This window comes from Triticum aestivum, chromosome 1A (assembly GCF_018294505.1).
Source record: "Triticum aestivum cultivar Chinese Spring chromosome 1A, IWGSC CS RefSeq v2.1, whole genome shotgun sequence".
Lineage (NCBI taxonomy): Eukaryota > Viridiplantae > Streptophyta > Magnoliopsida > Poales > Poaceae > Triticum > Triticum aestivum.
The window spans coordinates 324,445,763-324,460,724 of NC_057794.1; the positions used below are offsets into that span (position 1 = coordinate 324,445,763).

Sequence of the window (14,962 nt, forward strand, 5' to 3'; positions counted from 1 at the left end):
TGCCGCGTCCCCCCTTGCTTTCGTTGACCGTTTCGAGACCAACCTTGTTCTTCGTTTTCCCTCTTGCCTAAACCGGAGTCTCTTTGCACAGTGCATCGACCCCTCACCCGTGTCCGAAACTTCCCCGAACCTGAACCCGACTATCATTACCGTCGGGTCCGGATCATCCCCAAACATCTATAAAACATCTCCGTTTTTTTCATTGGACTCCCCAACCTAGTTATCTCGACCGTCCGATCTAAATCGAAGGGTCCTTTTAGCCCCTAGTCAAGGCACCCTACCTATTTATACAGTCAAACCCTAGCCTATCCTGTCCAATCCACCAATCCTCCTCGCCACCGCCACTCCTCTTCCTCGGGATCCAACCCGCATCCACTCTCTCCGTCCCTCGTTTTCAGCACCAGGCCAACCAGCACCCCCCCTTCGACCCACCTCGCTCGATTCCCCCCGCTCGCGCCGATCGAGCCCCTATCTAGGAGCTCCCACACCAACCCAGCACCGGCCTCCCGTGCTCGACCTCATCCCCAACCTCGCAAGCCTCCTCGATCCTCTCCTGAGCAGGTGCTCTCCCAGAGCCCCGCGTCCCCGCCTCCGTTCGGCCAGCCACGTCGTCGGCGCACCCAGCAGATGAGAGCCGTCCCTACTGCTTTTCCTTCTTCCCCTGCTCCTCCCGCCTCCGCTAACCTCTCTCTCCCTCGTTTTTCCTTTCACCGAGCAGGAGCGCCATGGATGGCCGCCCGTGGATGTCCCCTCCTGCTGTTTTCCCTTCGTCGCCGGAGCTCCCGCAAGCAGACCCGCCGTCTCTAGGCCATCCCCGTCCTCTGCATCGCCATGGACGCCCACCCGGAGCTCCACGCCCCGCCTTCCCCCACCTCGCTCGTGACCTCCGCTACACCGAATCCGGCAGGATTCCATCGCAGCGCCAAGTCCCTTGCCTCGCTGCTTCTTTGCCCCTTGTCACTGGAGACCCCGCACAAGTCCCTGCTACCGGAGCCTTGCCAAGTCCCGCGCCAAGTCAGCACGGCGCCGTCGCCTGCTTCTGTCATGCAAGCACGCAAGGACGAGGCCAGCGCCAAGTCCCACTCCTTCCCCCTGCCTCGACCGCGTTGACCTCGGTCCTCGTTTCGATCTGGAGGCAGCAGTCAACTGCGTCGCTAGCCACCGCCAGCGCCAAGGCCCAGCTCGCCTCGCCTCGCCTCAGTCTATCTCCACGCGCAGCTCAAACCGGCCCAAGCCACATCCGCAGCCCATCCCCACCGACCGGCCTCGCTGGGCCGCAAGGTGAGATCCACCTCCATCTATTGTTGGGCTTTGGCCCAATAGCGCTAGTGTTGTTTAGTGCTCAGTGCGCTTGTTGTTATTCTGCACCCATGCTTATTGGGCCAGCCTACCAGATTCGGCCCGCATGTTTTTTTCTTGTTCTGCGAATTATCTATTATCCGGAGAATTACAGTTTTACAAAAAAAACCTCATGCTTCATGCATTTAATAACTCTTGAACCGTGCATCGGATTAAAATGTTTTATATATGTAAAATGCTTAGAATTTCATCTAGTTTCATAATATGCCACTTTCATCTATGTTTAAAATGTTGTTTGTTTAAATTTTCTTAGATGCCATGTTAAAATGATTTATTTAATAACTAAATCACCGTAGCTCCGAATTAAATAAACTTTATATGTAAATGGGGTGGAATAATGCATAGTTTAACATGATGCACTTACTTTTGCTATTTAACAACTCTAAAATATGGTTTAGGGCAGAACAGTACCAACTTTGAAATATGCACATGGGGATTTTTCGGACTTGTTGTTTGTTGTTCTGGCCTCATTTAAACTTGCCTAGATAGGCAGTTTTATTATGCTTCACCCCTTTCCATGTTTAATAACATTTAATATTGTTGGGTACATAACCGAGAGAGAACTAAATAAGTCATGTGGTATTTCGTTAATATGCAACTCGTTGCATATTGAACTCCACTTAACTTGTAGTATTGTTTGTGGCACTTTGTCATGCCACGAGTCATTAAACCAGACATGCATCATACTTGATTGTGATCATGCCATGACTATGCTTGTTGGTTTACCATGTTGTTTGTTTCTTTCCGGTGTTTCTTCTTCTTGATAGTTTCGATAATGTTGCGATTGTGAGGATTCGTTCGACTACGTCCGTTCGTCTTCTTCATGGACTCATTCTTCTTCCTAGCGGGATTTCAGGCAAGATGACCGTCACCTTGGATCTCACTACTATCTTTGCTATGCTAGTTGTCTCGATGCTATTGCTATGTCGCACTACCTACCACTTGTTTACCAAGCTTCCCAAATTGCCATGATAGCCTCTAACCATTTTCACCCTTCCTAGCAAACCGTTGTTTGGCTATGTTACCGCTTTGCTCAGCCCCTCTTATAGCGTTGCTAGTTGCAGGTGCAGTTTGTTCCATGTTGGGTCATGGATTTCATGGATATCTTGGGATATCACAATATCTCTTATTTAATTAATGCATCTATATACTTGGTAAAGGGTGGAAGGCTCGTCCTTATGCCTGGTGTTTTATTCCACTCTTGCCGCCCTAGTTTCCGTCGTACCGGTGTCATGTTCCTTGATTTTATGTCCCTAACACGATGAGGGGTATGGGACCCTCTTGACAGTTTGCTTTGAATTAAACTCTTCCAGCAAGGCCCAACATTGGTTTTACCATTTGCCTAATAACAACAAAACTTCCATTGGGACTTGCCGGCCCCCGTGGATTTTTAATCAACCCCCGGGCCAGTGCTCGTCTGAGTGTTGGTCCAAACCGGACGATGTCCGGCTCCCCCTGGGCGACTAGGGTCTCAGCCAACCCGACGTCTGGCCCATCCGGTGTGCCCTGAGAACGAGGTACGTGCGGCTCCTATAGGGATTTGTCGGCACATCGGGAGTCTTGCTGGTTTTGTTTTACCATTGTCTAAATGTCTTGTGCACCGGGATTCCGAGTCTGGTCGGGTGTCCCGCGATGGAGAATTGTCTCCGCGGATCGTGAGCTTGTCATGGGCTAAGTTGGGACACCCCTGCAGGGTTTAAACTTCCGAGAGCCGTGCCCGCGATTATGTGGCAGATGGGAATTTGTTAATATCCGGTTGTAGTGAACTTGAAGTAAACTCAATTAAAATACACCAACCGCATTGCATAACCGTGACTGTCTCCTTTCGGGGAAGTTCGAGAGGAGAACACGGTTGGGTTATGTTTGAATGTAACTAGTTCAGGATCACTTCTTGATCATTACTAGTTTGCGACCGTTGCGTATATTCTTATCTTATTCTTGTACTCATAAGTTAGCCACCATACAATGCTTAGTCGCTTCTGCAACCTCGCCACTTATCCTTTCCAAACCCTTTAAGCTTTGCTAGTCTTGATACCCATGGTAATGGGATTGCCGAGTCCTCGTGGCTCACAGATTACTACAACAATAGTTGCAGGTACAGGTAATGCAATGATCTGATGCGAGTGTGATGCTTGCTTGCTTTTGGAGTTCTACTTCTTCTTTGATCAAGGGATAGGTTCTGGGTCGGGAGAACCTGGGATTAGCAGGGTGGATGTCATTCTTCTTTTTCGTTTGATTTCATCCGTAGTCGGATCCTGCTCTTCTGTATGGTGATTGCTATGTATTGATGAACTATTGTATTGAATGTTGTAACTTGTGGCGAGTGTAAGCCTTTATCTTGTATCCTCTTCTATTCAGTACATGATATGTTGTAATGATAACCACCTTGCTATGCGCTCAAAATGTGGTTGTGCCCCAATCATGAATTCATCACGTGATTGGGATAGAATCGCATCTTGGGCGCTACAATAGGGACCCTATAGTACTCCTACTCGTTTGTGCTCGCATTGCCATCGCAGTCGGTATTCTGTGGTGCTACGTTTACGATGCGCGACCCATCACAAACGGTTCACTATTATAGAACGTGTTGTTGGGTTCCGTAGTAATTTCAAAAAATTTCCTACGCACACGCAAGATCATGTGATGCATAGCAACGAGAGGGGAGAGTGTTGTCTACGTACCCATGCAGACCGACTGCGGAAGCGTTGACACAACGTAGAGGAAGTAGTCGTACGTCTTCACGATCCAACCGATCAAGCACCGAAACTACGGCACCTCCGAGTTCGAGCACACGTTCAGCTCGATGACGATCCCCGGACTCCGATCCAGCAAAGTGTCGGGGAAGAGTTCCGTCAGCACGACGGCGTGGTGACGATCTTGATGTACTACAACAGCAGGGCTTCGCCTAAACTCCGCTACAGTATTATCGAGGACTATGGTGGCTGGGGGCACCGCACACGGCTAAGGAATAGATCACGTGGATCAACTTGTGTGTTTCAAGGGTGCCTCTGCCTCAGTATATAAAGGACTAGAGGGGGGGGGAGGCTGGCCGGCCAAGGTGTGGCGCGCCAGGAGAGTCCTACTCCCACTGGGAGTAGGATTCCCCCCCCCCCCAAATCCTAGTTGGAATAGGATTCGCGGAGGGGGAAAAGAGAGAGAGGGGGCCGGCCACCTCTCCTAGTCCTAATAGGACTAGGGGAAGGGGGAGGCGCGCAGCCCATGTAGGGCTGCCTCTTCTCTTTTCCACTAAGGCCCATCATGGCCCATTTAGCACCCGGGGGGTTTCGGTAACCTTCCCAGTACTCCGGTAAAATCCCGATTTCACTCGGAACACTTCCGATATCCAAACATAGGCTTCCAATATATCAATCTTTATGTCTCGACCATTTCGAGACTCCTCGTCATGTCCGTGATCACATCCGGGACTCCGAACAACCTTCGGTACATCAAAATGCATAAACTCATAATATAACTGTCATCGTAACCTTAAGCATGCGGACCCTACGGGTTCGAGAACAATGTAGACATGACCGAGACATGTCTCCGGTCAATAACCAATAGCGGGACCTGGATGCCCATATTGGCTCCTACATATTCTACGAAGATCTTTATCGGTCAGACCGCATAACAACATACGTTGTTCCCTTTGTCATCGGTATGTTACTTGCCCGAGATTCGATCGTCGGTATCCCATACCTAGTTCAATCTCGTTGCCGGCAAGTCTCTTTACTCGTTCCGTAATACATCATCTCTCAACTAACTCATTAGTTGCAATGCTTGCAAGGCTTATGTGATGTGCATTACCGAGAGGGCCCAGAGATACCTCTCCGACAATCGGAGTGAAAAAACCTAATCTCGAAATACGCCAACCCAACATGTACCTTTGGAGACACCTGTAGTACTCCTTTATAATCACCCAGTTACGTTGTGACGTTTGGTAGTACCCAAAGTGTTCCTCCGGTAAACGGGAGTTGCATAATCTCATAGTTATAGGAACATGTATAAGTCATGAAGAAAGCAATAGCAACATACTAAACAATCGGGTGCTAAGCTAATGGAATGGGTCATGTCAATCAGATCATTCTCTTAATGATGTGATCCCGGTAATCAAATAACAACTCATTGTTCATGGTTAGGAAACATAACCATCTTTGATTAACGAGCTAGTCAAGTAGAGACATACTAGTGACACTTTGTTTGTCTATGTATTCACACATGTATTATGTTTCCGGTTAATACGATTCTAGCATGAATAATAAACCTTTTATCATGATTATAAGGAAATAAATAATAACTTTATTATTGCCTCTAGGGCATATTTCCTTCAGTCTCCCACTTGCACTAGAGTCAATAATCTAGATTACACCGTAATGATAATAACACCCATGGAGCCTTGGTGCTGATTATATTTTGCTCGTGGAAGAGGCTTAGTCAACGGGTCTGCAACATTCAGATCCGTATGTATCTTGCAAATCTCTATGTCTCCCACCTGGACTAGATCCCGGATGGAATTGAAGCGTCTCTTGATGTGCTTGGTTCTCTTGTGAAATCTGGATTCCTTTGCCAAGGCAATTGCACCAGTATTGTCACAAAAGATTTTCATTGGACCTGATGCACTAGGTATGACACCTAGATCGGATATGAACTCCTTCATCCAGACTCCTTCGTTCGCTGCTTCCGAAGCAGCTATGTACTCCGCTTCACATGTAGATCCCGCTACGATGCTTTGTTTAGAACTGCACCAACTGACAGCTCCACCGTTTAATGTAAACACGTATTCGGTTTGCGATTTTGAATCGTCCGGATCAGTGTCAAAGCTTGCATCAACGTAACCATTTACGACGAGCTCTTTGTCACCTCCATATACGAGAAACATATCCTTAGTCCTTTTCAGGTATTTCAGGATGTTCTTGACCGCTGTCCAGTGATCCACTCCTAGATTACTTTGGTACCTCCCCGCTAGAATTATAGCAAGGCACACATCAGGTCTGGTACACAGCATTGCATACATGATAGATCCTATCGCTGATGCATAGGGAACATCTTTCATATTCTCTCTATCTTCTGCAGTGGTCGGGCATTGAGTCTTACTCAATTTCACACCTTGTAACACAGGCAAGAATCCTTTCTTTGCTTGATCCATTTTGAACTTCTTCAAAATTTTGTCAAGGTATGTTGTTTGTGAAAGTCCAATTAAGCGTTTTGATCTATCTCTATAGATCTTTATGCCTAATATGTAAGTAGCTTCACCGAGGTCTTTCATTGAAAAACTCTTATTCAAGTATCCCTTTATGCTATCCAGAAATTCTATATCATTTCCAATTAGTAATATGTCATCCACATATAATATCAGAAATGCTACAGAGCTCCCACTCACTTTCTTGTAAATACAGGCTTCTCCGAAAGTCTGTATAAAACCAAATGCTTTGATCACTCTATCAAAGCGTTTATTCCAACCCCGAGAGGCTTGCACCAGTCCATAAATGGATCGCTGGAGCTTGCACACTTTGTTAGCTCCCTTTGGATCGACAAAACCTTCTGGTTGCATCATATACAACTCTTCTTCCAGAAATCCATTCAGGAATGCAGTTTTGACATCCATTTGCCAAATTTCATAATCATAAAAATGCGGCAATTGCTAACATGATTCGGACAGACTTAAGCATCGCTACTGGTGAGAAGGTCTCATCATAGTTAACCCCTTGAACTTGTCGAAAACCTTTTGCGACAAGTCGAGCTTTGTAGACAGTAACATTACCGTCAGCGTCAGTCTTCTTCTTGAAGATCCATTTATTCTCAATTGCTTGCCGATCATCGGGCAAGTCAACCAAAGTCCATACTTTGTTCTCATACATGGATCCCATCTCAGATTTCATGGCTTCAAGCCATTTTGCGGAATCTGGGCTTACCATTGCTTCTTCATAGTTCGTAGGTTCATCATGATCTAGTAGCATGACTTCCAGAACAGGATTACCGTACCACTCTGGCGCGGATCTCACTCTGGTTGATCTACGAGGTTCAGTAGTATCTTGATCTGAAGTTTCATGATCATTATCATTAGCTTCCTCACTAACTGGTGTAGGTGTCACTGAAAAAGTTTTCTGCGATGTACTACTTTCCAATAAGGGAGCAGGTACAGTTACCTCGTCAAGTTCTACTTTCCTCCCACTCACTTCTTTCGAGAGAAACTCCTTCTCTAGAAAGTTTCCGAATTTAGCAACAAAAGTCTTGCCTTCGGATCTATGATAGAAGGTGTATCCAATAGTTTCCTTTGGATATCCTATGAAGACACATTTCTCCGATTTGGGTTCGAGCTTATTAGGTTGAAGCTTTTTCACATAAGCATCGCAGCCCCAAACTTTCAGAAACGACAACTTTGGTTTCTTGCCAAACCACAGTTCATAAGGCGTCGTCTTAACGGATTTTGATGGTGCCCTATTTAACGTGAATGTGGCCGTCTCTAGAGCGTATCCCCAAAACGATAGCGGTAAATCAGTAAGAGACATCATAGATCGCACCATATCTAGTAAAGTACGATTACGACATTCGGACACACCATTACGCTGAGGTGTTCCGGGTGGCGTGAGTTGCGAAACTATTCCACAATTGTTCAAATGTACACCAAACTCGTAACTCAAATATTCTCCTCCACGATCAGATCGTAGAAACTTTATTTTCTTGTTACGATGATTTTCAACTTCACTCTGAAATTCCTTGAACTTTTCAAATGTTTCAGACTTATGTTTCATTAAGTAGATATACCCATATCTGCTTAAATCATCTGTGAAGGTGAGAAAATAACGATATCCGCCACGAGCCTCAATATTCATCGGACCACATACATCTGTATGTATGATCTCCAACAAATCTGTTGCTCTCTCCATAGTTCTGGAGAACGGTGTTTTAGTCATCTTGCCCATGAGGCACGGTTCGCAAGTACCAAGTGATTCATAATCAAGTGGTTCCAAAAGTCCATCAGAATGGAGTTTCTTCATGCGCTTTACACCGATATGACCTAAACGGCAGTGCCACAAATAAGTTGCACTCTCATTATCAACTCTGCATCTTTTGGCTTCAACATTATGAATATGTGTGTTACTACTATCGAGATTCAACAAGAATAGACCACTCTTCAAGGGTGCATGACCATAAAAGATATTACTCATATAAATAGAACAACCATTATTCTCTGATTTAAATGAATAACCGTCTCGCATCAAACAAGATCCAGATATAATGTTCATGCTTAACGCTGGCACCAAATAACAATTATTTAGGTCTAATACAAATCCCGAAGGTAGATGTAGAGGTAGCGTGCCGACTGCGATCACATCGACTTTGGAACCGTTTCCCACGCGCATCGTCACCTCGTCCTTAACCAATCTTCGCTTGATCTGTAGTCCCTGTTTCGAGTTGCAAATATTAGCAACAGAACCAGTATCAAATACCCAGGTGCTACTACGAGCATTAGTAAGGTACACATCAATAACATGTATATCACATATACCTTTGTTCACCTTGCCATCCTTCTTATCCGCCAAATACTTGGGGCAGTTCCGCTTCCAGTGACCAGTCTGCTTGCAATAGAAGCACTCAGTTTCAGGCTTAGGTCCAGGTTTGGGTTTCTTCTCTTGAGCAGCAACTTGCTTGCCATTATTTTTGAAGTCCCCTTCTTCTTCCCTTTGCCCTTTTTCTTGAAACTAGTGGTCTTGTTGACCATCAACACTTGATGCTCCTTCTTGATTTCTACCTCCGCAGCTTTCAGCATTGCGAAGAGCTCGGGAATAGTCTTATTCATCCCTTGCATATTATAGTTCATCACGAAGCTCTTGTAGCTTGGTGGCAGTGATTGAAGAATTCTGTCAATGACGCAATCATCTGGAAGATTAACTCCCAATTGAATCAAGTGATTATTATACCCAGACATTTTGAGTATATGCTCACTGACAGAACTGTTCTCCTCCATCTTGCAGCTATAGAACTTATTGGAGACTTCATATCTCTCAATCCGGGCATTTACTTAAAATATTAACTTCAACTCCTGGAACATCTCATATGCTCCATGACGTTCAAAACGTCGTTGAAGTCCCGATTCTAAGCTGTAAAGCATGGCACACTGAACTATCGAGTAGTCATCAGCTTTGCTCTGCCAGACGTTCATAACATCCGGTGTTGCTCCTGCAGCAGGCCTGGCACCCAGCGGTGCTTCCAGGACGTAATTCTTCTGTGCAGCAATGAGGATAATCCTCAAGTTACAGACCCAGTCCGTGTAATTGCTACCATCATCTTTCAACTTTGCTTTCTCAAGGAACGCATTAAAATTCAACGGAACAACAGCATGAGCCATCTATCTACAATCAAACATAAACAAGCAAGATACTAATCATGTACTAAGTTTCATGATAAATTTAAGTTCAATTAATCAAATTAATTAAAGAACTCCCACTTAGATAGACATCCCTCTAATCCTCTAAGTGATTACGTGATCCAAATCAACTAAACCATAACCGATCATCACGTGAGATGGAGTAGTTTTCAATGGTGAACATCGTTATGTTGATCATATCTACTATATGATTCACGCTCGACCTTTCGGTCTCCTTGTTCCGAGGCCATATCTGTATATGCTTGGCTCGTCAAGTATAACCTGAGTATTCCGCGTGTGCAACTGTTTTGTACCCGTTGTATTTGAATGTAGAACCTATCACACCCGATCATCACGTGGTGTCTCAGCACGAAGAACTTTCACAACGGTGCATACTCAGGGAGAACACTTCTTGATAATTTAGTGAGAGATCATCTTATAATGCTACCGTCAATCAAAGCAAGATAAGATGCATAAAAGGATAAACATCACATGCAATCAATATAAGTGATATGATATGGCCATCATCATCTTGTGCTTGTGATCTCCATCTCCGAAGCACCGTCATGATCACCATCGTCACCGGCGTGACACCTTGATCTCCATCGTAGCATCGTTGTCGTCTCGCCAAGCTTGTGCTTCTACGACTATCGCTACCGCTTAGTGATAAAAGTAAAGCATTACATCGCGATTGCATTGCATACAATAAAACGACAACCATAAGGCTCCTGCCAGTTGCCGATAACTCGGTTACAAAACATGATCATCTCATACAATAAAATTCAGCATCATGTCTTGACCATATCACATCACAACATGCCCTGCAAAAACAAGTTAGACGTCCTCTACTTTGTTGTTGCAAGTTTTACGTGGCTGCTACGGGCTTAAGCAAGAACCAATCTCACCTACGCATCAAAATCACAACGATAGTTTGTCAAATAGACTCCGTTTTAACCTTCGCAAGGACCGGGCGTAGCCATACTTGGAGTTGGAGAGACAGTCGCCCGCAAGCCACCTATGTGCAAAGCACGTCGGGGGAACCGGTCTCGCGTAAGCGTACGCGTAATGTTGGTCCGGGTCGTCTCGTCCAACAATGCCGCCAAACCAAAGTATGACATGCTGGTAGGCAGTATGACTTATATCGCCCACAACTCACTTGTGTTCTACTCGTGCATATAACATCAACATAAATAACCTAGGCTCGGATGCCACTGTTGGGTTTCGTAGTAATTTCAAAAAAATTCCTACGCACACGCAAGATCATGTGATGCATAGCAACGAGAGGGGAGAGTGTTGTCTACGTACCCACGCAGACTGACTGCGGAAGCATTGACACAACGTAGAGGAAGTAGTCGTACGTCTTCACGATCCAACCGATCAAGCACCGAAACTATGGCACCTCCGAGTTCGAGCACACGTTCAGCTCGATGACGATCCCCGGACTCCGATCCAGCAAAGTGTCGGGGAAGAGTTCCGTTAGCACAACGGCGTGGTGACGATCTTGATGTACTACAGCAGCAGGGCTTCGCCTAAACTCCGCTACAGTATTATCGAGGACTATGGTGGCTGGGGGCACCGCACACGGCTAAGGAATAGATCACGTGGATCAACTTGTGTGTTTCTAGGGTGCCTCTACCTCAGTATATAAAGGACTAGAGGGGGGGAGGCTGGCCGGCCAAGGTGTGGCGCGCCAGGAGAGTCCTACTCCCTCTGGGAGTAGGATTCCCCCCCCCCCCCAAATCCTAGTTGGAATAGGATTCGCGGAGGGGGGAAAGAGAGAGAGGGGGCCGGCCACCTCTCCTAGTCCTAATAGGACTAGGGGAAGGGGAGGCGTGCAGCCCATGTAGGGCTGCCTCTTCTCTTTTCCACTAAGGCCCATCATGGCCCATTTAGCTCCCGGGGGGTTTCGGTAACCTTCCCGGTACTCCGGTAAAATCCCGATTTCACCCGGAACACTTTCGATGTCCAAACATAGGCTTCCAATATATCAATCTTTACGTCTCGACCATTTCGAGACTCCTCGTCATGTCCGTGATCACATCCGGGACTCCGAACAACCTTCGGTACATCAAAATGCATAAACTCATAATATAACTGTCATCGTAACCTTAAGCGTGCGGACCCTACGGGTTCGAGAACAATGTAGACATGACCGAGACATGTCTCCGGTCAATAACCAATAGCGGGACCTGGATGCCCATATTGGCTCCTACATATTCTACGAAGATCTTTATCGGTCAGACCGCATAACAACGTACGTTGTTCCCTTTGTCATCGGTATGTTACTTGCCCGAGATTCGATCGTCGGTATCCCATACCTAGTTCAATCTCGTTGCCGGCAAGTCTCTTTACTCGTTCCGTAATACATCATCTCACAACTAACTCATTAGTTGCAATGCTTGCAAGGCTTATGTGATGTGCATTACCGAGAGGGCCCAGAGATACCTCTCCAACAATCAGAGTGAAATAACCTAATCTCAAAATACGCCAACCCAACATGTACCTTTGGAGACACCTGTAGTACTCCTTTATAATCACCCAGTTACGTTGTGACGTTTGGTAGTACCCAAAGTGTTCCTCCGGTAAACGGGAGTTGCATAATCTCATAGTTATAGGAACATGTATAAGTCATGAAGAAGCAATAGCAACATACTAAACGATCGGGTGCTAAGCTAATGGAATGGGTCATGTCAATCAGATCATTCTCTTAATGATGTGATCCCGTTAATCAAATAAAAACTCATTGTTCATGGTTAGGAAACATAACCATCTTTGATTAACGATCTAGTCAAGTAGAGGCATACTAGTGACACTTTGTTTGTCTATGTATTCACACATGTATTATGTTTCCGGTTAATACAATTCTAGCATGAATAATAAACCTTTTATCATGATTATAAGGAAATAAATAATAACTTTATTGTTGCCTCTAGGGCATATTTCCTTCACGTGTATGATAAGCATACAATCACACACATTCGCTTTTCCCAAACCATATGCGATAACTAATTAAGAAGATTAACTAATCGTCGTATGAGTGTCGGATAGGATTACGTAACGTCGGACCGTCGTAACATCGTCGTACACGACAACTATCGCACACGCTATTCCGTGGTGCAATGTTTACGTTGCATACTTCATCAGAAACAGTTCATGGTTGCAAATCGTGTACGACAAGGCAAGTACACAAACATTTAGTTTGCACGCACCGTTTGTGATATTGTTTGACATCGCACACGCTTTGCTAACGGCAACTGTGTGCATGCTTGCACATGTTTCCTCTCTACGAACCATCTCGGATTATGGTGTATATTGCAAACACTTGTGTTTTACCAACCATGTGTGCCGTAACGACCTGGAGAGCGTAATTTCACCGTAATTTAATTGCTACTATTTCAAATTGTACCGGATTTGAATTTGAATGTATTCTATAGCTTTATTCATATCCATCAGGTTCAAACAACCAATGCATTATTCGATTCATAGGTACATATGTTCAATAAAGACAGTAAAGAAAGAGGCGAAATACATTTTGGTTGCTGAACAAGGTGAAGCGGAATGCCCATATTGTGCCCTCCTCCACGCAGAAGGCGCGCATCACTCTAGTCCAACACCTTGTGATGGCCGACCGCCCATCTGTCACGGTCTTCATGAAAACATCTAGATAATCATCATGTTCTGCTAGAAATACTTTAACCTTTGCATGCCCACCAATCATGTAGTTTGAGAGGTAATCTTGAGTAAACTGCTTTGGCAGCCACTGCAAAGGAAAAAGATTCAGACATTGTCATCTAACAAAACTCATTATGGGCAATAAAAAGAAGGCTGCAGAGTTCTTACTTACCATTCTGCAGTTTGATGTTGTCTTAGATAAAGTGTAAACAAATAGTTTAATTGTCATATTTTGACCCATTTTACTAACAATCTTTATCATCTTCCTCACTTGATGTTGGTTCATCGATATCTCATTGCCCCATAAGCAGAAAGGGTCGAAGCGCAGATCTTTACCAATGACATATGTACCTAAAAGCACCAAGTTAATATTAGAAGCTAAACAACAATTGCACAATGATCTGTATAGCTAACTCGGCTGCGATCTTCGACATTATTGCACACAGTTGGTTTCTTCCACCGTGTGCCTGATACGTCCATTTTGCATCATGCTTTTATATCGATATTTATTGCATTATGGGCTGTTATTACACATTATGTCACAATACTTATGCCTATTCTCTCTTATTTTACAAGGTTTACACGAAGAGGGAGAATGCCGGCAGCTAGAATTCTAGGCTGGAAAAGGAGCAAATATTAGAGACCTATTCTGCACAACTCCAAAAGTCCTGAAACTCCACGGGAGTTATTTTTAGAATATATAAAAAATATTGGGTGAAGGAAGCACCAGAGGGGGGGGGCACCCACCATCCACGAGGGTGGGGGCATGCCCTACCCCCTGGGCGCGCCCCCTGTCTCGTGGGCCCCCTAGCAGGCCTCTAGTGCCCATCTTTAGGTATATGAAGTCTTTTGCCCTGGAAAAAATCATAAGCAAGCTCTCGGGACGAAACTCCGCCGCCACGAGGCGGAACCTTGGCAGAACTAATCTAGGGCTCCGGCGGAGCTGTTCTGCCGGGGAAGCATCCCTCCGGGAGGGGGAAATCATCACCATCGATCCTCTCATCGGGAGGGGGTCAATCTCCATCAACATCTTCACCAGCACCATCTCATCTCAAACCCTAGTTCATCTCTTGTATCAAATCTTTGTCTCAGAACCTCAGATTGGTACCTGTGGGTTGCTAGTAGTGTTGATTACTCCTTGCAGTTGATGCTTGTTGGTTTACTTGGTGGAAGATCATATGTCCAGATCCTTTATGCATATTAATACCCCTCTGATTAGGAACATGAATATGCTTTGTGAGTAGTTACGTTTGTTCCTGAGGACACGGGAGAAGTCTTGCTATAAGTAGTCATGTGAATTTGGTATTCGTTCGATATTTTGATGAGATGTATGTTGTCTTTCCTCTAGTGGTGTCATGTGAACGTCGACTACATGACACTTCACCATTGTTTGGGCCTAGGGGAAGGCATTGGGAAGTAATAAGTAGATGATGGGTTGCTAGAGTGACAGAAGCTTAAACCCTAGTTTATGTGTTGCTTCGTAAGGGGCTGATTTGGATACATATATTTCATGCTATGGTTAGGTTTACCTTAATACTTCTTTTGTAGTTGCGGATGCTTGCAAGA

The 14,962-nt window shown here is 45.2% G+C and overlaps 1 protein-coding gene across 1 annotated transcript; it reads left to right on the forward strand.

Annotated features, from left to right (window-relative positions):
• Window positions 1-332: 332 nt before the first annotated feature.
• LOC123123309 (uncharacterized) lies at window positions 333-2,216 on the forward strand. Its single transcript, XM_044543828.1, has 2 exons — window positions 333-1,281; window positions 2,127-2,216. Exons 1-2 carry the CDS (start codon window positions 726-728, stop codon window positions 2,147-2,149), a joined length of 579 nt encoding a protein of 192 aa, XP_044399763.1. The 5' UTR covers window positions 333-725; the 3' UTR covers window positions 2,150-2,216.
• Window positions 2,217-14,962: the final 12,746 nt, after the last annotated feature.

Bases quoted from the DNA above. Each gene is read 5' to 3' on its own strand.
- LOC123123309 (XM_044543828.1), top strand. From the start codon at position 726: ATGGATGGCCGCCCGTGGATGTCCCCTCCTGCTGTTTTCCCTTCGTCG. The intron at 1,282-2,126 runs GTGAGATCCACC...TCTTCTTGATAG, and splicing joins CGGCCTCGCTGGGCCGCAAG to TTTCGATAATGTTGCGATTG.